Source organism: Alligator sinensis, unplaced genomic scaffold (genome assembly GCF_000455745.1).
Source record: "Alligator sinensis unplaced genomic scaffold, ASM45574v1 scaffold86_1, whole genome shotgun sequence".
NCBI classification, from domain to species: Eukaryota; Metazoa; Chordata; order Crocodylia; family Alligatoridae; genus Alligator; species Alligator sinensis.
Window position 1 is genome coordinate 2,958,077 of NW_005841971.1, and position 25,618 is coordinate 2,983,694.

A 25,618-nucleotide genomic window follows, 5' to 3' on the forward strand; every position below is an offset into this window, starting at 1 on the left:
CTGTGCCAAGTTGGGTTGTGTGACAGGATTGATTTGTGTAGATTTAGTAATAGGTTAGGCCAGGGTGTGCTTGAGTTGATTTGGATAGGGGTTTGGATTGGTTCTGACTCGGGCAGAGAGCTGGACTAGCTAACCTCCAGAAATCCTTTCCAGACCTTCTTTTCTATAATTCTGCTAGTGGAAACAGAACTATGGGTCTCCCTTTGTAAAATTTACTGTTCTTGTTAAGTGGTAGTGCTGCATATGGAACAAAAATGTGAGGCTGAAGTCTGTGCTGTTTTTAAATGCGGTGTGTGACTTAGATTGGCCAAAAGCACTTTGCACATAGTCGTGGATGCTCCAAAAGCACTTTGCAGCTAATGATATCAAACAGGGGTATCAACTTATCTGGCTCCACAGGTTGAATGAGCGTATCTGAGCAGATTGGCAGACCAGAAATGTGCGCAGGGTACATGGTGCCTGTGGTGTGCCAGGTGGACCCAGTTGCTGCATGCAGCACGGGATTCCAGGCGTAGGCTGCATGCAGGAATAACTTGCTTTGTTGCATGGGGCACGTGCAGTGCCAGGTCCAGCATATGCAATGTGTAGGTCGGGCCAGAACCACACCCATGGGCCATATGTTTAACACCTCAATATAGAAAAATGCATTTACAAATGTTATTTGCTATCGGAGTAAAATAGATTTTACTGCCTGCGCATGTAAGATGCCGTTTTGTCAGCCCCTCCAGATAGTGAAAAGTACCTGGAATACCACTTTCACGGTCATATACAAAGTGGAATAGTTGGTTTGAGCAGTTCCTTTTTAGTGTCAGCCATATTGAGAATTTTTTTTTGTGAAGAAGCGTTCGAGCATATTTTCCAGTTCATCAGTTGCATATGTGGTCTTCCTGCATGGGCTGTTAAAAATACACACAGCTGTTTAAGCAATAGAAGCATTTGATCCAAGAATGTTGAGTTTTACTGTTTATGAATAATCAGATACAGAAGCACATAAAATAGAAAATCATTTGGCTGACCTTGCTGACTGGTTAACCTCTTACTGGAAGTAGTAAGAAAATTGAAACCTACCTACACAGTGCTGTGCATTGCCTGTCAACTCACTGCTGACTTTTTAGGGCATGACAACTGTTCAGTCACAGTCAAGGCAACATCAAGAAGCATTTTTGATACAAGTTTCCATGTTTCAAAGATGATGTGTTGGCAAAAGCCAAATTCATGGGCTTTTAATCAGGGCAACTTCTGTTAAGAACTGGTTAAATATTGTTGACTTTTGGCGTGACTTAAAAGATTGCTTTTTCAACACTGGATGTTACTCTTTGGAGAAGTTTCTTGTTGTTTGTTATACTATAGACAGTGAGAAAATATTATTTTAATCAAAGTTGTTTTGAGATTGCAGTCCTGGGATCAAGGATAATAACTTCACTATATACATATATAACATGTTTCACAGCCAGAAGAAAATCTGCTTGAAAGTACAAACCACCATATTTTCCTCGTAATCAGTTATTACCCTTTTCACTAGCTATTTATTGTAATTATACAAAGTTAGCATTGATGAAGTTGATGTCAAATATTTTATTAGCTCCTTTTTATGTTGATGTAGTGAAAACAACATAAATACCTTACAGAAGAAAAAAAATCTGACAATTTCTGCTGTGAAATTTACTAAAAGTCACCATGCCAAAATTGTAGACTTTATTGGTCATTGCATGCAGGCCATGAGTGTAGAATGACCCATCAGTAGGCAAAACAATTTTCAAAGGCATTTGGAAAACATTCTATCCACTAACAGATGCACTCTTAAAGGAGTTGCAGGTTTTGAGTTGAAAAGGATGCTCTTATATTAGAAATATTTTTAATCTACCACAGATATTTTAAGGGATTCTGAAAGCCTATAGTTAACCTGGGAAGCTTCTGTTTTCAGACTCTCAGGGGAATACAGCAGCTACTTTATTTTTTATTTATTCAGATTTTAGCAACTTCAGGTACAGTTTCTGTCCTAGAGGAGGGTTAGGTGTGCTAAAATGGGTAGGCACTCCTTGCTTATTGATCGCTTTATTTGCATGCCAATAAATATTCAGAAGACTGATAATATTCATATAAACATTTTAAGCATTTGTGTTGCATCCATGTACTAATAAGATCCTTAAAAAAAACCATTTTCACAGCATACTTCAGTGCTGAAACAGGCTGAAGTTAATTTTTCTCATTGCTCTTGCTATTTGAGTAGTAAATTACCCCTGCAATGGGGCTGACTTTGTACATTATCTAGTCATTCACCAGGAAAAAAAATGAAATGTGTAGCATCTATAATGTGGTAAATTTTACAGACTGGTAAAGATTATTACAGATATGAAATGCTGTTTTGCAGATAACCCTCCACATGAATCCTATTATGCAGGCTACACTCTAAAACAGTAAATTAGTTGCCTTAAAGTATATGGGGGGGGGAAAAGTTTTTAAAAGTATTTGAATAATGCATGCTTTACTAAGTATAAGCATTCCATGTTCAGTGCTGTCATGAATAAGTCTTAAGCCTAGCTGCCCAAAAAGCTCTCTGCAAATTTTTTTGCATCTTTAAAAGAAACTGTACAGGAGGAGATTGTGTTTAAGACAAATCTTGAAAATATTGTATTGTAATGACTTGGTGTTACCCGTAGGAATAAAAAATTGAAAAATTTCGATGCTCTCTACCTTTCACACTTTATTTTCTATTGATATGTTCTAGTTTTAAGACTGTCTTTCTATTCTTTTGCCTACACAAATCTTTTTTGAGGGTAAAATAGCTGAGAGTTAGAAGGTCACTTGAAAGGTGTTACCTTATTTTTTGAAATAGTAGTTTTAGATTTTTCTGATTTGATCCCGCTCCTTACTCCCTCCCTGATAGAGGTTCAGTTAGAAGGCAGAAATCAAAGTATTTTCAAAATATGGTTGCATTATTTCTAACCCAAACAAATTAAGCATGGAACAAAAAATATTTTATATTGTAAAATAGACTGTCTATTAGAAATTTAATGTTGTCCAGCTGATTTTAAAAAAAATTGCAGGTACTGAAACGATGCAGAATGCATTTAGGCTGGCAGCACACTTAGACGCATCATTCTGTTTAATGTTTCAATTTTTCTCCTTGCTTTCATATGTTGTGTGGGAGAGAGAAAAATATATTGGTTAATCTTCTGCACTGGTTTAATGGTAGGAGCCCCCTGGCACAGATGGAAGAAGAGAGGAGAGAACATGTGGCCAAAATGAAAAAAATGGAGATGGAAATGGAGCAGGTCTTTGAGATGAAGGTCAAAGAAAAAGTTCAGAAACTAAAGGACTCTGAAGCTGAGGTAATCAAAATATGTTTTAAATGTCAGGATTATGTTCTGTACTGAACTATTGTAGAGAGAGTCCTTTTCCCCAGAGACTTTACATTTGTAAACACACATGTTTTAAATGCTCCCTAGTATCACAAAGTAATATTATACGGGGAAGAAGAGTTTAAATGAAACCCACGCTAAACCTTTACCAAAGTTCTGTCTTATTGAAATGGTGTAAATACCAACTTTCAAGATAATTTTCACATTTAAGTATGCACTGATTTCCTTCCTGTAATCACTTGTTAAAAGTAATCTATTCCTTGTTTGGGAAAAAATAAGGCATTTTTAAAATTCCCTAAATATTATTTGAGATTTGAGAACCACATATACTACTTGAAGCCTTACATAGCCTTTCCTGAAATCCATTCTTCAAAAGTATTTATGCCATGATACTTAAAAGATGCCAACCAATTAATGATCCTTAGTTTAAGAGTATCCAGGAATGTCCCACGACTGTTTCAACTGTCATTTTTTTAATAACTTGCATTTGTATGAAGTTGTTACATACATTTGATTATGTTCTCATTTCCCTTCTTTCTGCTAGGGAGGCAGTCTCCTAGTAAACTTGGTGCAACAGTTTATAGCTGCAGATTACAAAACAACAGCTGTATGGGAATCTTACAAAGCAGAGAATACAAGTTTACAAAAGTCAAGAGTTTGCCCGAATATCCATCCCTCCATCCATCTTGATATAGATATTGATATCATGGATGGGGAGAAGAGTCGTATAGATCACTAATGTTTCAAGCAGGAGGACGATGGTGGAAGATTTGAAAGTAGGAGGGAAAGGATTTGTAGTGAACCAATGATGATTTTAACCTCATCTTGACTAGGAGAGAAAGGTGGGGTTAAATGTTAGCTATGTTAGTTTCTTGCTAGCTTCCAAAAAGCTATTTCCAGTAACACTAGATGGACGGTGGAGATGTAAGGGAAGGAGACTACTAAAATCAGAAGAAAAGTGAGATGGATGGATTAATGTGTGATTGCTCAGAAGTGTGGTTTTTATAATTCATGTTACAATTCCCTCTGATGCCCCAGTCTTTGTACTGCATTCTTGTAGGAAAAGTAACATTAATAGCCATAAGGTGGACTTTGGTATAGTGCTTGATGGAACAAAGTTGTCAGGTGGCCAAATGTTCTTCATCCAGAAATAAACTCAGGACGCCAAGAGGATGAAATGAAGTGACTGATTGAGTGAAGAGAAGTCATTTAACCTAAAAGTCAAAAAAACATGAAAAAGTAGGGGACTCAATTAATGGTTGCTGCTGTGATGCCTTGAATTACAAAAACTTTGCTATTTCAGAATATACTATAGAATTCTTCTTATAAGTAGTTTCCAAATACCTACTACTGCTTTGTTATAGTTTATCTTAGCTTTTCATTTACTCACTATGACCACTAACTAGTTATGCATTCTCTGCTTGTTAGTATGAATTAGTACACGGGTGGGCAAAATATGGCCCGCGGGCCGGATGCGGCCTCTGAGGCCATTCTATCCGGCCTGCAGGGGTCCTAAAAAATTTAGGAAATTAATATTTCTCTGCCCTTGGTTCCTGTCAAAAATGACAGGAACCAAGAATAGTAGGACACAGGGGAAGCCTGGCGGGTTTCCACAACATCAGGCCCGCCCGGCCCCCCCCCCCCCCCCGGGACCCCCGCCCCCCCCCCCCCGCTGGAAGCCCCAGCAGGGGCTTCTGGCCTGGGACCATGTGACTGCCCTGTCCAGAATCTCAGGTAAGAGGGAAGGGCAGGGGAGGACCCCGGGCAGGGAAGGAGCCCGGGGAAAAGTGGCCTGGGGAAAAGCTGAGCACAGGAGGGAAAGCGGCCCCTGGCCCATCCCATGGCCGGCTCCCCACGCTGCAGCCGTTCACAGCCTGCATGGGGCTGTCTGCCTGCTCTGGACAGCCCCACAGGCTGTGAGCGGCTGCAGCACAGGGTAGGGGAGGGGCTGTTTTTCCCCCTCCCCCACCGTGCTCAGCTTTTCCCTGGGCTCCTTCCTGCCCCATGGTCGGTACTCCCTGCTGCAGCCACAAGAAGCCCACACAGAGCTGTCCAGAGCAGGCACAGGCAGCCACAGGCAAGCTGCGAGCGGCTGCAGCACAGGCCCTGGGGCGGACGAGGGGCCGCTTTTTCCCCACCCCTATGCTCAGCACCACCTTGTTACCCAGCCACACTGCCAGCCTGGGTCCCGCGCAGCTCCAGGCTCGCCTGTCAGGGTTGCATGTGGCGACAGCAGCTGCAGCACCCCTGCTTGCTGCACCAGGCACTGTTTGCCACTGCCACCTGTGGGCTGCCCAGCGCGCACTCCAGGCGGGCAGCAGCAGCCAACACTGCCCAGCATGGCATGGGGGGGGCCGCAGCTGCTGCCGCTGTACACAGCCCTGACGGGTGAGCCTGGAGCCGGGTTACAAGCTGGTACTGAGCGCAGGGAAAAGTGGCCCCTCACTCGACCCATGGCCAGCGCCCCTCACAGCAGATGCTCACAGCCCGCATGGCGCTGCCTGTGCCTGCTCAGGACAGCCCCGTCTGGGCTGCGAGCGGCTGCAGCAAGGAACGCTGGCCATGGGGTGGGCGAGGGGCCACTTTTCCCCGCACTGAGCACCAGCTTCTTCCCTGCCGGCAGGCAGGTTTTTGGCGCTGTGCACTGCCCCCTGCCTGTACTTTGGGGCAGGGGGGCACTGGGAGTGAGCAGGTGCAGGAGCACGAGGCCTGCACCAGTGTCCTGGGGCCAGTGCTGATAGGGCCCAGAGCAGGGAGGCAGGGGCTCTTTGGAGCCAGGCCAGCTCCCCCTCCCTCCCTGCTGGTGCAGACCAGCCCAGCTCCACAGACCCCTGCCAGCCTGTACCCCACTTTGGGCCCCACCGGTGCTGGCCCTGGGATATGGGACCAGTGTCCCAATGTCTTGGGACCAGAGACATTAGGACATTGGTCCTAAGATAGTGACCAGGGGACAGGGTACCTGTCAAGGGGCGGGGCTACCCATGCAGCCCTCGACAGCTTGCCAAAACTGGGTAAGCGGCCCTCCATCCGAAATAATTGCCTGCCCCTAAATTAGTAAGTCTCCTATAGTACAGTTTCCATTATTACATAGATTTCACTTGGACTCTAAATGGAAAGTTGTTGAAGTAAAGACTGGCTTTTACTTAAATAGCCTTCCTTAAGCAATTCTGTGTTTTTAAAAAAAATCTAAAAACTCAAATATACTATTCCTGCATTTCTAAACAGTCTATTCACTGCAACTGTCATTTTGGTCTCCCTATCAGAATCCTCCATCTTTTGTACTGTTGCATGTGCATCATCAGCCACTACAACCCCTAATGTTCTTGCTTTTTGCGGTTTGGTGATTATTTTGCTTTGTAACTTTAGCTTCAACGACGCCATGAGCAAATGAAAAAGAATCTGGAAGCACAGCACAAAGAATTGGAGGAAAAGCGCCGCCAGTTTGAGGATGAGAAGGCAAACTGGGAAACCCAGCAACGTATTTTGGAACAACAGAATTCCTCCAGGTAAGCATTATTCTTGCTGCTGCTATTTGTACCTAATGTTTGTTGAAAGGAAAGTTTTTTATTTTCTTTGCTTTTCTTTCAAAAGAAATGTATGCGTTTCTAGTGCTTGACCATCAGTTTCAATATTTTACATGGAACACAGTGTCAAACTGCTGTTGGGTATAAACAAACATTTTTTGGAAATAGTGGTAAAACTCTACACTTTCACAGCTATTACTTACTTTCTACTAAATAAAAGATAATTTTCATGTTTTTTATAAAAATTGTATTAGAATTGGAGGGCTGTTTTGCCCGTATTTCCTCGGATCTTATCAGAGGGACGGGCTCATACTTCTGTAACTGGAAGCTGTCAAGTCTTTTAACTCCTGAAAATTTAAAGTAAAAATATGAAAAATATTCTCCTCTGCCTGATGAAGGGTGCTTGGGCCCACAAGCTTGCAAAAGAAGAAATATTTTTTGCTACTATTTAGTTGGTCTAATAAAAGATATCACTTCTCTACCCTAAGAGTTTCGTCTGCCAGAGTAAAAATAATGCATTTACTGCTTGAGTGTTGCCCTACCTACTCTTTATGAAGATTATTTGCTTTGGCATACTAATTACTATATATCTAAACAAGCAAGGCAGATGCCTACATGTTGATAATGAATGGATCTTTTAAAAATGTACACAAATTATGTGCAAATTATTTGTCAGAACATTCTTTAATCTTGTATTATCTTCTCAGAACCTTGGAAAAGAACAAGAAGAAAGGGAAGATCTTTTAAATGCATCTATTGACCACCAGTTATGTATTAGTTGCCAATATGCCAGCCTGGACATCAGTGTTCGTTGGATCCGTATGACCAGTTTTGCACCAGTTGTATCCATAACAATGGATTTAACAGCATGACAAATTTTTTTTTGTTAAGCTTGATGGAAATTGAGATGCCTTGAATTGTCCAGGGTGTTGTTTACTTGGAAAATAACAGCTCTAAGTACCATTTTTTCCTTTTTTGTTTGTTTTTTTTAAACGGTTGTCATTTTAACACAAAACATTTTACTGTTGTACAATCATGTTCTGGTGGTTTGATTGTTTACAAGATTTTCCAAACTATGAGGATTTTAGGAGGTTTTTAGTGAGGATAAATTGCCATAATATGATACAAACTATGCTTCTCTGTTATAATACAAGAATTCCATTCAGTGCAGCATATACAATAATGTAATCTAGTCTAACACAGTTGACCCTATTTTTGACACTTCCATTTAAAAGTACACATGGAAAAACAAACTTATAGGCTTACAGTGCACCTAAAGCTTTTTATAACAATCCTTTTTGTTTTGGATTCTTTAAATATATGCTATTCTCATTTAGTAACTTCTTTAGCCAGAAGAATCTCGTTACTGCTTCATTTTTGTAATAACGTTTAATTTAGATATTTTTCCATATATTAGCCCTGCTAAATAAAATATAGCTTCTTTCATATGGTAGGAACCAGTGAGTAAAACTTTCCTTTAACTCCCTTTTTACATTTTATGGTAAGTAGCAGAAAATGCATTTATAGGTCATTTCTAGACAAAATTGTGGAGTTAACTACCAACCTGTTTCTACCTGTGTGCAGTCTTTCTTTATTTTACTAGAAATGGGAATCATGACCTCTTGGGAAAAAAACATCACCATTTTGCATTTAGCTGTATTCATATATTGCATTTCTGTATTTTTGTTTGTATTGTAAAAAGTCACATAATAAACAATGTTGTGATGTAACATGCTGATGTGTGATAGATTTTCAAGAAATTACATGTATTAGTGCTTTTTTGGGAAATTATTTCAACTTAAGTTTTTAACTTGCATCTGAACTTGATTCAACTTGCTTTTAATGTGTTAGTAGATCTGAAGTCCCAGTTGAATGAGAGCACAAGCTATTCACTGTGTGCATTTTTGACTTCTTAATAAGACCAGTTGTAAGTGACTGAGGTATAATGACTAATTGTGCCCTGAAACTGTAAAATGTAAATGTCTTGTCCCAAAAAGGTACTAACCTGTCTTACACATCCTGCTTTGTCCATAACATAGTATTTTTCACTTACCTGATCTGCTTTATTGGGGAGGAGTGTGTTGTTCCATATGGTGTTTATTGTCCTTAATTATTGTACTTTGACGTGTCTCTTCTGTGGAGTTGCATAATAATTTTACTGTTTACATAAAGATAAAAATTAAAGTAATTTAATAGGTAAGTGGCACTCAGCTAAAAGTACGGATTTTAAAGTGCTAAAACCTTTTAAAAGTGTGTGTTCAGTTCAGTACTTTATTTGTCTTTGCAGAGACACGGGAGTAGAAGGAGCTGCATATTTTTATTTTTTTTAGAAAATTAAAATAGAGAAATCTGGGCAGTACAGCACTATCTTCTTTGTAACCTAAAGTGAGTTTTACTAGAAGGGGGAAAATCCTACAAGTAATTTGGTTTCTTGAGAGTGTTACTGTGAAATGATTATAAGCCGGATTTGGGTTGAGAAGATTTTGGTTATTTGCTTTGGGGTCTTAGTATTAACGATATCTTTATCAGTTAACATTAACTGATGCATTTCTTTTGTGCAGAATGGGTAGAAATTCTGTGATGTAAAACTTTTAAATCATTTGCAAATACCTTTATCAAAAATGAGCATTTGTACCACTTTGGTTTTAATCCATCTTCATGAAAAGGGATATTAATTAGCACAACCAGCAATGTGACACTGTAAACAGTTACCAGCTTTTATTATAATGGTTTAATAATATATGTGGATTAGGTTAGAAGTTCCCAAACTTTCTTATTGAATACCCCTTTCAGATTTACCAGCTGCCTAAATACCCCTTCCAGCATGTTTTGTATTTTAACCCTTTAAATGCCAACAATTATAACAAAAATTAAATCTGCCATTGCACGATTTCTCTTGTGTACCTCCCAGAGATGTCTTGTGTACCCCCAAGGGTATGCAGAACCCTTGGATTAGGTTAGTTGATATTTATACAAAGTTTACTTATTAGCCAGTTGTCATTCTGTCTTTGGTTCATGTGTATCTGTTATGTGAAGCTCCACATATGCTAATATTTTCACTCCTAAAGAGCCACCTCACACAGAATAATTTTTTTGGAACATGCCATATGCAACTCCTCACTAACTTCCAAAATGTTGTTCCCAATGAAATCGATATATCTTTCCTTTAAGCCTTGGGAACTGAGAGAAACCCCTAATATTGTAATAATGTAGAAGACATTTCCTTAACCTAGCCCAAATTCTTCCCACGGTAAATTTTATAGGGCTTGTATGTATTTTGATACAAGTATGTTACCTTCCAATAATGTCTTTCATTTCAAATTGGTATAAAAGTCCATTGCCAGCAAAAAGTAATCCTCCCCTCCTCAAAGTTGTAGAAATATCAAAACAGCCATATAAGCAAACTTTTTGTTTATACTTTTTATATTACGTAACACTAGATACCTGATACAAACCCAATATATTAGGGTTTATAGATTAATGTAGTATAAAAAAGTATTTAAAAGAGAAGTGTCAACCTAGTGGGATCAGTATTTCTCATCAGAAGACTTGTACTTCAGAGAAAAAAGAAATCTCATCCAGCTTTAATTTCTTGCTTTTCACATTTAAAATAGTGTGCTTTTCTGTATGTCTGAACCTATGCTGAAACTTTCCTACAGTGGAATAAGATATAACTATAAAAGTCGGAGACTTTTTTTTTGGTTCTGTATGCCAGATATTCATACCCTTCATATGTCTATAAAGAGCAGTTTTCTTGAAAAAGTTATTCCAGACAGTTGCAGAGCTAAAACTCAGTTTCTTTTACATAACCAGTAAAATGCTTTGGAACTAATGACAGTACCTAGCATGAAGAAACAGTGGTTGTTATCTAATATTTTGTTTGAATACATTAGTTTGTAATGTGTTGTTTGAATACATTCAAACTATCAGTTGTATTCATTGTAACCACTTCAGAGTAACTGTGAGCCTGTATAATAAAATGCTTAAATTCAAAGCAGGTTGTTTGGTTTGTGGTTCCTAAACTGGTAAGGAACTTACCAACAAATAAGTCTGGCTGCAGCACTATGAGCTTCTCGTTCCACTCATTGGTAGTCCATGAAATGCACGCGCACGCACGCACACACTTCACTCTATATACCAGTGAGCAGACCACATCGGGGACTAAAGAATTTGGCTGATTTGAAAACACTGAAAAAAAAACCTTTTTCATTCCGTTCATTTTTTTTTTTTTTTTTTAAATGAAAATCAGCCTATAAAACTTATGTGGCTAAGTTTGAATTCACAGTTAAACATCTCCTAAACTTTCTAGTGCAAGGTCCATCTTCTAAATTGGGGAAAAGTCAATTTACACTGTAATAGTATACACAGTCTATATCACTTCAGTTTGTTGGTATAGATGACATGGCCTGTTCAGTAATGTTTTAACAACCAATAGAGACAACTGTATAAAAAGTAATAGTTCTGGTCCATACAATTCTAAAATACAGTGGTCTGTACCTGATAGCACCTCGCTTAACAAGTTGGGGTTTTCTTCCAGTTAGTGAAAGATCCAGTATTAAAATGCTTGAATAATTAAGAGCTCTGATGATGTATCGCCGTTATTGGATCTATACCTGCTTATTTCCAACATGAATTAATACAATAAATCTTGGTTCATTACAGACTGAATATTACTTTTTCTCAGCTAGGTGGCTTTAAATATTTTTTTTTTACCTTGCTACATCTCTGTGGAACACCACTAGGTGGTGTCAGTATCTGATCAACTGTTTCCCTAGTTTGTCAAGCAAAGCTACTTGAATTTCTGAAGAGTATCAGTTTGGAAGACCGCCTTAAATACTTACAAAAGCAAAAGAATAAATAAATAAATCTATTACCTTAGGTCACTTCATCCTCATGCCAGTTAACCATGTTCATGCTGTTTTCTTGGTGCTTTTTCTTCTCTTGTATTTGTTGTCCCAGGTGAAGAGGCTTCCAGTTTTTCTTTTTAGATCAAGGGGTGTCATCCTAAAACTATCCCTGACAAGAATAAGAGATCCTTGGAAAAACAGGCTCCCTTTTAGATTCCTTTTTTAATGTTATGTTGAAACGAGAAGACATTCTCGATCCACTAATTTCAATGCAAATAGCTTAATAGGTATCTTAACAGCACTTGGTCCTCTAAATCAGAGAAATATAATGCAACCAACTTCTGGGTTTTCTTTTGCTTACACCTGAGGGGGAACAGTAGATACAGTATCAAAATAACCAACCTCTACCAATATTTTAGATGTTATTATTCCCAGTTCATGCAGCTAGCATCGAGCAGTGTCACTGAGCTCCAAAAGCCACAGAGTGCTGTTGTAGGTGCTCAAGTGGAAGCAGTCCCCTCCTAGAGGGCCAGCTATCAAAGACACCTATGTATAAACTTTCAAGTTACTCACAAACCTAGCCTTCCTAAGATATCCAGGCCTCTACTAGGTACAATGACCTCAGCTTCCTAAAATGTTAATCTTTTAAGGACATCATTCATTTGATCTCTCCTTGATGCAAGTGGATTTCCCCTCTTCCCTAGTCCCTTTTAGTATCTCACATCTGCTGGACTGTTTGGCTGAAGCTATCTTTTACTAAGATCTTATAAGTTGAGTGCTTCTGAAATATTACTGCATGCTCTTTTTTTACACAACACTCATTTCTCTGAGATTCTCAATTGTTGCTCTTGGCAACTTCTCTCACTCTTTTAACTAGTAACAAATGTTCATGTTAGAAATGTGCGTTATATTCCGGTCTTTAATATGCTCTGTGAAAATAAGGCAGTTTTTCACGTGCAGGGAAGTGTTCAAAACCTTGAACAGTTTGAAAAGAGAACAACAAACCCCTGATTCTGGACCACAAGTTATTCCTATAATTTTAATGTTTTTAGTTGTGCAGTCATCAGGTCTTTTTTTTTTTCAAAGCAGATCTCTGGAATAACTAACATTATTCAAATGAAAAAGCAGAGTTCACAACTCACCTTTTTACACTCTTCTTTAAAAATAGCCAGTGAAATCACAGGATTTGAAATGTACAGCAAGGGTCCACAGCTAACATCACTACCAATGTCTTGCTCCTAAATAGTGTTGAACAACCTCCACTTGTTTAAGAGCTGGTAGTAGATACCTCTCTGTGCCTCAAAAGGAGGTGTGGATGTTGAGGAAGCAATGAGAAGACCATTTGCTTACAAACATCACGAGGAGAACTAATCTTCACTTGATAGGCAAAACCATTCTAGCTCTCTTCAATCTGAAATGCCTCTGGACCTTCACAGAGCCAGTTTGAGCCAGTTAAAATGGTAGCTTCTCTGTAGCTGTGTTATAGTGTGATAAGGGAGCTTTTGTATATTGTCCAAGGATTGGGGGGAAAAAACATGGGTATGCCTCGACCATTATTTTGGCCTATTTAGCTTAGGGGGCTTATTTCTCCTGCCATTCTGTTGTTGTCCAGTCCTGCTAATGATGCTTTCTGTAGCAGCTGAAACCCAGGAAGAACATGGTGAACTTAAAAACTAGTTCATAAAATATCACTGAAAAGGTAATTATGGCTTTTTGGCATATACCAGATAGGAACAATGGCAGGGGTTTCTTGTAAGGAAGTCCTGGAGGAAGATGCCCCAGAACTTCCAAGATCAAAGTTACAGAACTGAATACCTGGGAGAAAGAGCTTCATACCTGGGAGAGAGAGGGGTTTTTTATGTTTGTTTGGGGGGGTGTTAAAAGTAAGGGTTTCAGGGGCTCCAAGCTAACATTCATATGCAAAGTGGCACAGGTTTCTTTTCTTCTGATGGCCAAGAGAGATTTTTGTTAAGACCTGGAAATAGTTAATATACCTAACTGCAGGAAAAACACCCCCTAGACTCAAGGCTTTTATAATGGGCTAATTATTTTTTTTTTGTGACCATGCTTAGTTTAGCATGTTGGCAGCGCACAAGTGGCCTGTTTGCAGGAAAGAAGGATTGTCCTGGGATTTTAAGATACTGAACATATGATGAAAAGGTTCAGTTTCTAACCCTGACTTGGGCAAACCACTTCATCTCTCCATGCTCTGAAGTTTCCCCTTTACAAATGAAAACAAAAACAGCTCCTGGGATGAATTTATTAAGGACGTCTATGCATGTGCTCTGGGGTGGAGGGTGTGGGGGTGCTTTAACTAGAGCAGCTCTCAGAGCTGCTACCACAGAATTTGTTGTGCGATTAAAAAAATGTTGCAATTACAATTTTAATTGCACAGCTAGAAACTCAAAATTATGTGCAGAAAAACTCAATATTATGCAGGTACTTTGTATAGTTGGGAGGTGGGGGTGGAATTTGAAAGTATTAAAAATATTCTGGTCTTTCTCATGCAAGGCAGTGCATGAAGCTCTCAAGCTACCACAGGCCAGATCCCTGAATTACTAATAATTTAAATGTATGGGTAGGGCAATAAAGACTTTCCCCTGCTTTATGTTCCAGTTAGATTTCTACAGGCAGCCTCGCATTCTCCTGTGTGCTCACTCTTTTTCAACCTCATTTTCTGTTATAGTGATTTCAGAAGCCCACTTTTTTTATCTACCTCAAATGTGAACTCTTCCCAAATATTATGCTATGTAGGATGTTTTCTGTGTCTTGCAGAACTCTGAAAATATGCTGTTCAACCTCCATATGTATTTCCTAAAACATATGTGAAAGTCAACAGAACATGGAGCTCACAGTCCAAAAAAGAGCAGGTTTATATGGTCAAGCTGAGGCAGGTGAACACTTCTGAGACAAAATAGGCAGAGAGAAATCCTTTGTAGCTGACATGTAAGTGAACTAATTCCTTTTGCAGAAAAAGATGCTAGTGCCTTAAGACACTCCCAAGAAGCACACATTCCTCTTATTTCAGTTCAGTCCAGTCATTTGCTTATGACACAGTCAGTACCCACTCTGACTTGTAATCGTGGATGTCAGACTGGTACAGGTTGGGGTCAAGCTGGGTAAGCAGCTGCACTGGTACAGGCTGAGGACTGGTTGGCTGGCTAAGCAGTAGCTGTGCAGAAAAAGACAGGGTTACAGGGGACAATAAGCTGAATATGAGCCAACAATGTGCCTTTTGTTGCCAAGAAGGCTAATGGCATACTGGGCTGTATTGGTGGGAGTGGTGCCAGCAGATTGAGGGAAGTGACAGTTCTCTACACATCTGGATACAACTGTGTCCAGTTTCCTCCTCCCCCCCCCTCCCCCGCAACTATAGAAAGGATTAGAAAGTGTCCAGCGGAGGGCAATGAAAATGGTTCGGGGGCTGAGGCACATGACTTCTGAGGAGAGGCTGAGGAAACTGGGTTTATTTAGTCTGGTGAAGAGAGAACTCAAGAGGGGATTTAACAGCAGCCTTCAATTACCTGAAGTGGGGTGGAGTTCAAAGAGGATGGAGCTACACTGTTCTAAGTGGTGACAGATGACAGAAGAAAGGGCAATGATTTCATATCAGCAAGGGAAGTTTAGGTTGGATGTTAGGAAAGTCTTTCTCACTAGGAGGGTAGTAAAACACTGGAACAGGTTACCCAGAGAGGTTGTGGGCTCTCCATCCCTGGAGGTTTTTAAGACCTGACTAGATAAAGCCTTGGCTGAGATGATTTAGTTGGGGATAGCCCTACTTTGAGCAGGAGATTGGACTAGATGACCTCCTGAAGTCCCTTCCAACCCTAATTTTCTATGATTCTATGACCAATAGCATTGAGGAAGTGGCTGTTAGTCCAAACAGGTGGCCAGCAAGCCAAGAATATACACAGGCACTGTGCAGCTGATGCAGCAGTCCAGCCCACAGAATCTTTTCCAGCTAGGTCAGGGGTAGGCAATTATTTCAGGTGGAGGGCTGCTTAACGAGTTTTGGTCAGCTGTCAAGGGCCACATGGGTAGCCTTGCCCCTTGATGTTGCCCTGCCCCTTCTCATCATCTTGGGACTGGAAGTCCCACCCCTAACCCCTGACCTTGGCCACTGGAAGTCCCTTCTCATGCCCCCCCGGAAATACTTCTTTTGAGAGGGGAGGTTGCCATCTTAGAACCAGAAAAACACCAAATCATAGACTAGAAGTCAAATGTCTACAACAACACATTCTAACTTTATTATGAAAAATATTTTTGTCATGACTTGTGTTTGCATACTGTATATAGAAGGGATTGCATAATAACCCCAAAATAAATTCTTAACCTTTTATATTGTTGGGGGGGAGGTGAAGGGGGGTGGCTGTGTGTTGCAGGGGGCACAGAGTATGTTGAAGGGTTGTATATACGTGGGGTGACTCCCCATGCTCCTCCTGTGGTGCAGCAGCAGCAGCAGGTGCCTGGCCAGGACAGCTCCAGCCAGTGCTGCACATCACAGCAAGGTGCGTGGTCTCCTCTAGGCCATCTCTATTGCTAGCACGCTTGCGCAGCCCCTGTACTCGCCAGACATGGTGGAGAGCCCCAGGCGCTGAAGCCAGCTGCCTTCCTTGCCCCCCAGGGTAAGGTGCCTGGGGCTTCCCTGGGGGCTGTACAGCAGGGGAGGGAAGGCAGCTGGCTCCAGCCTCCGGGGCTTCCCTCTGTGTCTGGCTGTGCATGAGTGGCAGGGAGCACCAGCGATACATATGGCCTAGCGGAGGCTGCACTCTTCACTATGATGATCAGCGCTGGCCAGACAGTGTGTTCTGCTAGGTGCCTGCACCCTAAGTGCTCCACCTGCTGCTGCCACTGCCACCGCCTGCTGGGGCTGCGCACCATGGGAAGCAAGTGCAGTTTTGCCTACCTGTGTTGAAAACTGCTTTTATTACAGTGCAGCTCTTTGCTGTTGTGCCGTACAGATTAACCCTTTATACTGCTGCCAAATCTCTTCTCCACTATCCACCGTTAAATCTGGCATCAGTACAGATTTTTAGTGGAGATTTGAATTGTAAATTTATAGCAATTAGAAGCAAATAACTGAAATAGTAATGTTCCTGTAGCCAACAGCAGCCTGCATTTACACAATAGTTGAAGATATAAAAAAACCCAAAAAAGGCAAAATAAAGCAGATGGCTGCCAGCATTTAAACAGAAGGTGGCAGCATTCTCTGCATTACCATCTACTACTTAATTATCAGGAAGAGTAAAACCAACAGGTTTAATTATTAATTTAATTTTTCTCAGTAGCAATTATGAGAGTACATTCTGCCATCTACTCAACGAGAGGGTCTCCTTAAATACTTTACAAAAAATAAAGTGGTGGTATATCGCGTTAGAACAGTAGCTTCCATTCAGCAATGAGATGTTATTGTGTATTTGGTGGAAAAGTGCCTTTTGTTTAGAACTGCCCCCTCCAATCAAATGAGTTTCATTTCAGTATATGAAATTAGGGATATCCAAAAAACAAGTTGATCTGTTTACATTTGTTTTCTTATGAGCATCAGGCGTGGAAGAGTATATTTTTGTTTGTTGGCTGACTTGGATCTTGGGAAGAAACAGATGAGATCTCATTGAATGAAACTGCTTATGCATGTATATGCAATTGTTAAAGCTTTCTCAAGCCATTTGGTCAGATAGTTAAAATTTCCAGTTAGGCCTCGGAGTGAAATGGTCATTTAATTGAGTGGTTCCAAATGCGGTTCTGATTGAAACCAAGGTGTCGACACAACTTTATGAAATGGACATTCAAACTACAGTGTAGTGAATTGCCTATTGAGAAATTATAGAAAAAGAAACCCTCTCTGTTTAAAGGTCAATTTTTCAAAGTGCTTTCAAATTCATATGCTAACTTGGATTGACCTCAAAGTTAATGTGCCTCCTAAGGGTACCAGAGAAAGCATGTCCCAAATATGAAGTTCCTGAGATATAGCCTTCCTAAAAAACACCATCTCTTAAGGTTGGCATTCTGCCAGTATAGGTTTTTAATTTTTTTTGTCCATAACTAGATATCTAACTGGCCATGATTAAGGGACTAGCCCAAGTTGCGGCCCACTCACCAACATTTAACCTAGCTGTGCCTAGCATCCATTGCCTTTTGGGGGGAAGCAGTGTTGAAAACAATGCAAAAAAAGGTAAGCTCTCTGAGAGAGGCATGAGGCTATCTCCTCAGATAAGCTGTACTGTGCGTGCAAAGAGTGAACTAAAAGATTTCTGGAGTCCCAGTTTCCTATGAGCTGGCTGGCATGGTGGGGACATGGACTAGCCATTGGGTCCAGCTAGTGTTAATTCAGTTCTGACTCTTAAGCTAGGAACGAAGTGGGAAACTAGGAATAAAATGCATCTTGCTACAATCTGACTGTTAAAGGGACAGATTTGAGCGAAATGTAAACTAAGCACAAATGAACTCAGAATTAGTTTTCAAAGAGAAAATAAATTACACCTGCAGCTGCTTGTTGGGAAGGGTTTTAAGGGACAGAAATGGGAGAAAGGGTTAGGAGACTTTGAGGGTAAGGCAAGTGAATAGGCATGACTGTTAAGGGAGGACTCAAGTTCTGGGATTCAGTGCAGGAGAAAAGTTAGAAGTTAGGAAGGAGCACTGGGTGACATAGTGGTGGTGCTGTTAGAGTGGAAACAAGTCAGCTCCATCTGTTCCTCGTGGGATCTGAGGCATGAATCCTCTCTGCTCACCCATATAAGGAGGGATCTGGGTGGGGAGGGATGTGCTTCAAAAGGTCTATGAGCTCCTACCCCGAGAACTGGGTTTTGGGTGGTTGCAATTCTGAGGGAAGGTGAAACTGTCCCTTGCTCATGCCCTTGTCTCTCCCTGCCCCTTGCTCGTGAGCTTAGATCTGTGGAGGCCCTGCCCCTCTGGGGGATGTCTGAACCCCTCCCTCAATTCTCCAGGTGAGCCGGTATCTGGGAAATCCCTAGCAGCTGAAAACAGGCGTGCCGAAACCAATCGCCATGTGCCACGGTGCTGAGACTACTGTAAGGTGTTGGGAACAGGCATGCTTGGGGCACATAGCAGGTGCTCAAGCAGCGAGATGTTGATGTAGGGAACAGGTCACACCTCCCAGACCTGTTTTGTATTTATCTCCAGGGCCTGTTCTCATTCTGCTGAGAACTTCACAGTGAGATGAATTAGCCCCCATCACACCTCTCTGTTTAAAGGTCATTTTTATAAGTGCTCTGGTATCCACACGTACGCTTGGATTGCCTTGTGTACCTCATGGGGGTGCCAAATAGAGGTACAGATCCAACTTTGTGGTCATTGGAGCAAGGAGATTCCAAGATGCGATTCCGCCTTTCTGTAAGATTCAAGTTAGTGCCCAGAAGTTGATATGACATTTGTGGTGTAGCCGTAACAGAGTATTGAATGGGCAGGGTTTGATGCGACTTCTCAGAGCCCAGGATTTTAGCTTGCAACAGCTTCAGGAATGTGTCTGCTTTCCAGCAAGCGGAATGTAACCCATGAACGCTGCTCATACTGATGATCCCATTGCTCCAATAGGTCAGACAATAATGAAACAAAGCCACTCTGCATTTGCATGTGCTGGCAAGCAGGTGTTCTGCTCCATGTCTTAAAAGCATAGTGAGGAATTGCATGGCAATTCCTTTGGTGGTTTAAATTCAGTGGGGTTTTTTTTGTTTTTTTTTGTTGGGAATGGGTCTGAATGACTGAAAGTTTTTATCCTTTCACTCCACTTACTGGGTTGAGTGACACTAACATAGACACCACCTACAGCATTATGAATTTCTCTTTCCATCCAAAATAACCATAAATATGACAGTCAACTTATAGCTGGGGTTGACCTGTACCCTGCAGTCTTGACTTTTCCACTTGCAGTAGTTCTATATATGCAACAAATAACAGGCCAGAAATGTTTTTGATTCAGTTTTTCTTATTGTATTTTAGCCCAGTTAACCTTTGGGGTCCTTTCCTTGTTATTTGATTCTCCTTTCTCAATTTTTTTTTTTCCCCCACAAGGGCAACAGCAGTTCAAGATCTTTATCTGAAGTTATCAATTTACAGTCAGGTAAAAAGAGGCTTTTCCTAAAATTGAACCTGAAAACGTACGGTCAACCCATATACAGTGTCAACTTATAAGGAGAACAATACAGTAGCTTTGAAACATGATATCACTATTAGAATCCCTCTCTCCTCCTGCCTAAAAAGCTTAGCTCCTTCACTTCCAAATTGTACTTGCCTTTCTAGGGGGGGAGAGAACTTAAAACCTCAGCAATGACAGAAATTTCTGATTTCAGACCCATTTTCTGAGGGTCTGAATATACTGATCTACCATAGCTGATTTCCCCCCACCCCCACTTCTGTTGGATTTCAATACATGTGGGCCTTACACCTGTCATGCAGCTGAATGTTGTTCATCCAGAACCTGGGATCAGTGTGACTTGGAAGCTGTTCCATGCCTAAGCCAAGAGGAGAGGGGAGGGAGTGCTGTTATTTTTAAACAACAGCTGTTTGAAACCACTCAAAAACTTAAAATTATGGAAATCCTGGGAGGGAGAAACTATTTCCAGGCAAATGGGCTGGAATATGGGAGGAAAGATTAAAGGTAAAATAATTTCTAATAACTAACAACATGAGTTCCTACCCCACCCCCCCTAATCCCTCTTCCACACACACTTCTGCCCAGGATGCCAAAATTGCTAGGTACACCTCTGGTGATATCATATGGTAAAACTAGGGTGATATATTGCTTTTATTTTTCTATCCTATGCAAAAGCAGCTCTTCAAGTTAATTTTATATAAAGCCAGATCTTTACTATATTTATCAGACTACTGTCTATTTTTGCTAAAGCCTAATAATTTCTGGAAGTTAGAGTAAGGAATGAGGCATCTCCTATATAAAAGGAGCAAAAAGTCTGCCCAAGTAGTTGTTTGCTGGTGTCCATAAAACATGTTGCAGTGAACAGTAGACTGTTGAAATTCTAACTCCTCTTACCTGTTATAGTTCAGCCAACCTGTGTTTTAAGTCAAGAAGTTATTGTATGTAATTACAATAGTCAGATGAAATTGGAGACTCAAGAAGACTTTCCCTATTACCTTTTTAGTATTGTGTTCTAGTGATTGTCATAGGGCAGATACTGATTTGTTAATTCTCATGTTATTCTTTGTGTGTTCCATTTCCCATTATTCACTACCTTAAGATATTTCTTTAGCTCTAAAATTGTTTTAATACATATCTGATTTATGTGTCTTCCTATCCTCTGACTTATAACCAGGGATCTTGGTTTTCTCTATTTTAAAATCCAAGATCCTTTGATTTAAAAAAAAAAAAAAAAAAATCCAAGATTCCCTGACTTAAAACCCAAATCTGCATTTTTTTCTGCTATTAAAGTGAAATGCCACTATATAGGTATCAGTTGTACATAATGTTTTATTGATGTATTTACAATTTTAAAGCAATTTGAAAGCCTACCAGTGCCTCAATCATTATAACAAAATAAATTGTAAATACCTATATATTTTGGCATTTGATTCTGGTTTCCTTATTATAAAAAATTAGAGCTCCTCCTGCCCCCTTTGCTCACCAGGACATGGGTTCCAGCTGTGCCTGTCCCTCCTGCTGCTTTGTGGTGCTGAGTAGCCCTGATATGCCAGTGCCTTGCCCATGCCGATGCCCCAGCCCCTCCAGTGTGTGGGGAAAGGGGGTGTGGGCATATGCAATGCGTTGTGGGGGCAGAGGGGGCAAAGGCAATGCCTCAGAGGTTGGAACATATATACCTCCCTGGATTTGTGCACCCACAGCAGGGCACAGGGCTGCAGCCTGGCCAAACCAGCTCCAGATGGGAGCCGCCTCTGCAGTCCAGCTGGCAGAACCCAGTGCAGGAGGGAGGGCTGTGCTGCCAAGGTGAGGTGCCCCCTGCCTGCCTGGCAGCAGTAGGTGGCACAGCTCTGTGCCACTGCCACCAAACCTCACCTTAGTGGCCATGGCAGCACAGTGCTTCCTTCTGTGCCGGGTCCTGCTTGCTGGACCGCAGAGGCAGTTCCTGCCTGGAGCTGGTCTGGTGTTGCCTCTGCCCCCTGCCACCCCATTCCCCCATAGACTTACCTGGAGGAAACTGCAGGAGCTGCTCTCCACCATGCTGCTTGGCTGCCATGTGCATGTGTGCATAGACACATGCACATGGCAACCCCAGATTTGTGCTCCCCCAAGCCCCAAAACACCACTTGCAGGCTGGAACTCTGCCAGTCTGTAAGGAGAAACTTGCAGTTTGCTGCATTTTTCTCCTTTGAAGGAGAAGAGCTGCTTGTAATGGCTATTCATAGCCAGTTGTGCTTTGTCACTTATGCCCTTGAAAAGTGTATATATGTGCACATAAATTAGTTTTCTATACAAATGTTATAATTTTTTTAAAAGAGGAAGAGTTGCATTGCTGATGCAGTGTCAATAGCTGCTCCTTCCTACATGGTAATGTCAGAAAAACGATCCATTTCAACATTTGACTCCTCTTCATTATCACTTTCCTGTAACTGTGCACGTAATCAATAATCTTAACAGATGTGGTTAAAAAGAAACAGATGTAATAGCGTTGTCTTGAGACTTCAGAGCTGCTTCAGCAAGAGTACTACAGAATGAAATTTCCATGAAATACCAGTCCTTTCAGAGTTGTTTGCAAAGCTCTAATTGACTTTGCTGGAGTCACGATTTTGCTTCTGAAGACCATTGACAAAGCAGACTTTGGCTGTGACACACAGTATGGCTGTAACATTCCAATACGATTTTCATGTTTAAATGTCTACCTTTGGCCAATGTTTGAGAAACTCAAGATGACTCACTAGGTGGAGTTTGAAGGCTTTGTTATTTGTTTTAACTGAAAGAAACCTAAAGAAATATGAGGAAAGGAATCTTTTTTTTTAAAAGAAATCATTTAAAAATATTTCCATTGCAAAAGGTATCTTTTTTTAAAACAAAAATACCGCAAAGAACTCTCCATGTAAAAAAATGTAATTGCTCTATGAAATTAAGCAAAAAACTTATTCTGAGTCTAAATTAATTATTTTAACTTTGGAACAAACTTTTTATAGCGTTTTACGTGCCAATTTCAACACAAAATTAAGTGTAGAATTATTACCAGCAGCTCCAAAATAATGAGTTATTTTTTGTATATACACATGCATGCACATACCTGTGAGCGATACATTTTTTTTTAAATATGTAATATATATTCTATATTACTGAATGGGGAAGATGTTATGTTTGGGGGAAAAAATAACTGCATTTTATCTCAGATCTGTATTTTAAATAGCATATTTTAATTGGTGCTTTTCCCTTTTCACTGATTTCTAAGTGACATAGGTTTCATAATAACAGTCATGCATATTGAAGGTATTGTATAGTTATGCAGGTTTGGTTAGGCAAAGCTTTTCTTAGGCCTCTCAAACCCTCTGGTGTAAATACACCCTAAATTGTGCCAGATGAATCATGATTAGAGAAACTGACTGAAAGACAGAGGAGTCCTTCCAAAGACAGTTGGGAAATATTTGCATCAAGAAAAACTCAGACTGCAGCTTATTGAATTAAAACTGACTCTGAATTCATCCCTTTGGACACCCATGCACACTCATACATACACAAAAGGAAAAATGCAGGCACAGAAGGTATAAAATGTGAAGGGAGCAATATTTCCAGTAAGAGTCAATTGGAAGGGGAAAGTGCAGAGTCTGTCACTTAAGCCCAAGGGTACAAAATCTATTCTGGTTCATGACAGCTGTGGATGTGGGTCTGATAAGGGTATAGTTTGGCACCCAGTGTTTGGTCTACCTCCATCTTTCAATGTCTAGTTCAGTGTACTAGTATTTAGTTCTTCAGTGTTCTAGTATTTAGTTATGTGCAATAAAGTAGTAAAATTGCAGTATTTATTTTGTAAAATAGTACTTAATAGAGTTGTCTACAATGAGCGAGAGAGCAAGCCACATACATTAATTTTGGTTAGCATGTATTACAAAGGCATGGAGGTGCTTAAACATGCAGAGCTGCACCTAATATGGTTTTTCTCAGTCGGGGTGCCACAACACCATAGGGTGCTGCACCCACCGAGCCACGAACATCTTGTCCCGGGCATTCCTTAATTCAAATGCTTACCAGTACTCGCTTTGCTGTTGCAGGTGGTCCTGTGGAAGATCTTTACACGCACTGCAAGCTGCCCCTTTCTCGCCTGCCACGACTTTGAATCTTTCACAGTGGGTGGGGCTTCATGTGGCACTGTTGCCCTCATTGGACGCCTGCTCCTTTGGTGTCTTCTGCGAGGCTCCACCTCCCCTGTACCTCGCCTTTTACCCAGCCTGGCGGGTCTCGGTCGCTTCCGTTGCCGAGCCCTCGCTCCCCTGAACACCCAAACAACGAGCCCACCACTCACTCTCTTCCTCTTCCTGCCTCTGCTCGACCTCAACCCCTTCTGATACAGGGAAACATAAAACACCCTTCTCTAATCAAAAGAAAACTTAACGAGTCCCAAGAAAAATGCCACCCCGCCACTACTGGGCTTCTTTGTGGAGCACAGACAGCCCCTCTACACCTCCGCTTGTTGATGAGGCTCTCCACGTGGCCCAGCTCTGTGGCCCCACTCCACCTGCCCTGGCTTAGAGCTACTCTCCCTCCTGTTTCCTGCTGTCGTGCCCCTCTGGGTCTCCCTGGAGCAGCTGCCCTCTCTCTGGGTCTCCCTGGAGCAGCTGCCCTCTCTCTGGGTCTTTGCCTTGCGGTTGCCCTCTCTCTGGGTCTTTGCCTTGCGGTTGCCCTCTCTCTGGGTCTTCCCAGAGCAGCAGCCCTCTCTCTGGGTCTTCTCCCCGTAGCTGCCCTCTCTCTGAGTCTTCCCAGGTCCATTCTCCTCCCCGCGCCTTAAGGCCTCCTACCAGCTCACCTCCTGGCTTGCCTGTGGCTGTAACTCCAGCTCCGGGCGCTGACTCGCTGCCTGGTTCATCCGCCCCTCCACAGCCAGTGCGCGCAGGCTCCTCTGGCATCCCGCACCCCCGGCTGACCCCACCGATCAGGCCCTCTCCCGGTGTCCACGCACCCCCGCCCCCTCTCACCGCCGGCCCTCTTATTTCCGCCAGCCGGTGATTGGGGCTGACGTCATCCGCTGGCCGCACCTGACTAAAGGTGTGGTTAATGACTCGCGCAGGCTCTCCCCGCTGTCCTCGCTCCTCCATCCTGCTGTGAGTAATTTTTCTTTTTTTTACTTTCACTTTTCTCGTTTCACCCCCGGCTCCTGGCCCTGGGGTTCCCTTTGTGGGCTTGAGAGTCTCCCCAGTTTGCCTCTCCCTGCGTCAGGTGCCTTGAAATCCTTTCAGGGGTGCCAAGGACTTTCACACAATGTTAGCATTGTTTGGTGTGCAAGCATAATTCACGGGATAAACCTACAGATTTCAAATAGGAATCCCTAATGTTAAAAAAATTCTGACCTGTTGTGCTTTTTCTGAGTTCTTTGCAACAGAAAAAATGCTGTATTATTTTTCCATATTCAAAAAATAAATAAAAATGAAGAGCTGACGTTTTCTGAGGGGTGCCTTAAGCCTATAAAGGCTGAGAACCACTTTTCTGAGCAATGTTGATTCAGAGCTGTTGATGACTCCAGTGAGCTAATATGGGAGTCTGCAATTCCTCTATGCTTGTAGCAAGGAGAGAGGCTGGTGTGGGGGGGAGCTCTGCACCACTGACGATCCTCAGCACCCGTACCATGGAGTGTCAGTAGGGTGAGAATCTGCTAGCAGTAAAACACAAAGCATTGCACCTGAGAATATTGAAACTCAAAAGCTGAATTCTGATTTCCTGGTAAAATATGCACCTGAGTTTTCTTTGTGCTTTCCTTGCAGATTGTCTGTG

The 25,618-nt window shown here is 41.6% G+C and overlaps 1 protein-coding gene across 3 annotated transcripts in view; it reads left to right on the forward strand.

Annotated features, from left to right (window-relative positions):
• Positions 1-8,616, forward strand: part of SEPT7 (septin 7) — a 96,256-nt gene extending 87,640 nt beyond the window's left edge. For all 3 annotated transcript variants that reach the window (XM_025200557.1, XM_025200556.1, XM_025200558.1), the window contains 3 exons: positions 3,197-3,332; positions 6,729-6,868; positions 7,594-8,616. In XM_025200557.1, the coding sequence (XP_025056342.1) occupies positions 3,197-3,332; positions 6,729-6,868; positions 7,594-7,633 (316 nt within the window). In that variant the 3' untranslated portion in view covers positions 7,634-8,616. The remainder of the gene's footprint in view (positions 1-3,196; positions 3,333-6,728; positions 6,869-7,593) is intronic.
• Positions 8,617-25,618: the final 17,002 nt, after the last annotated feature.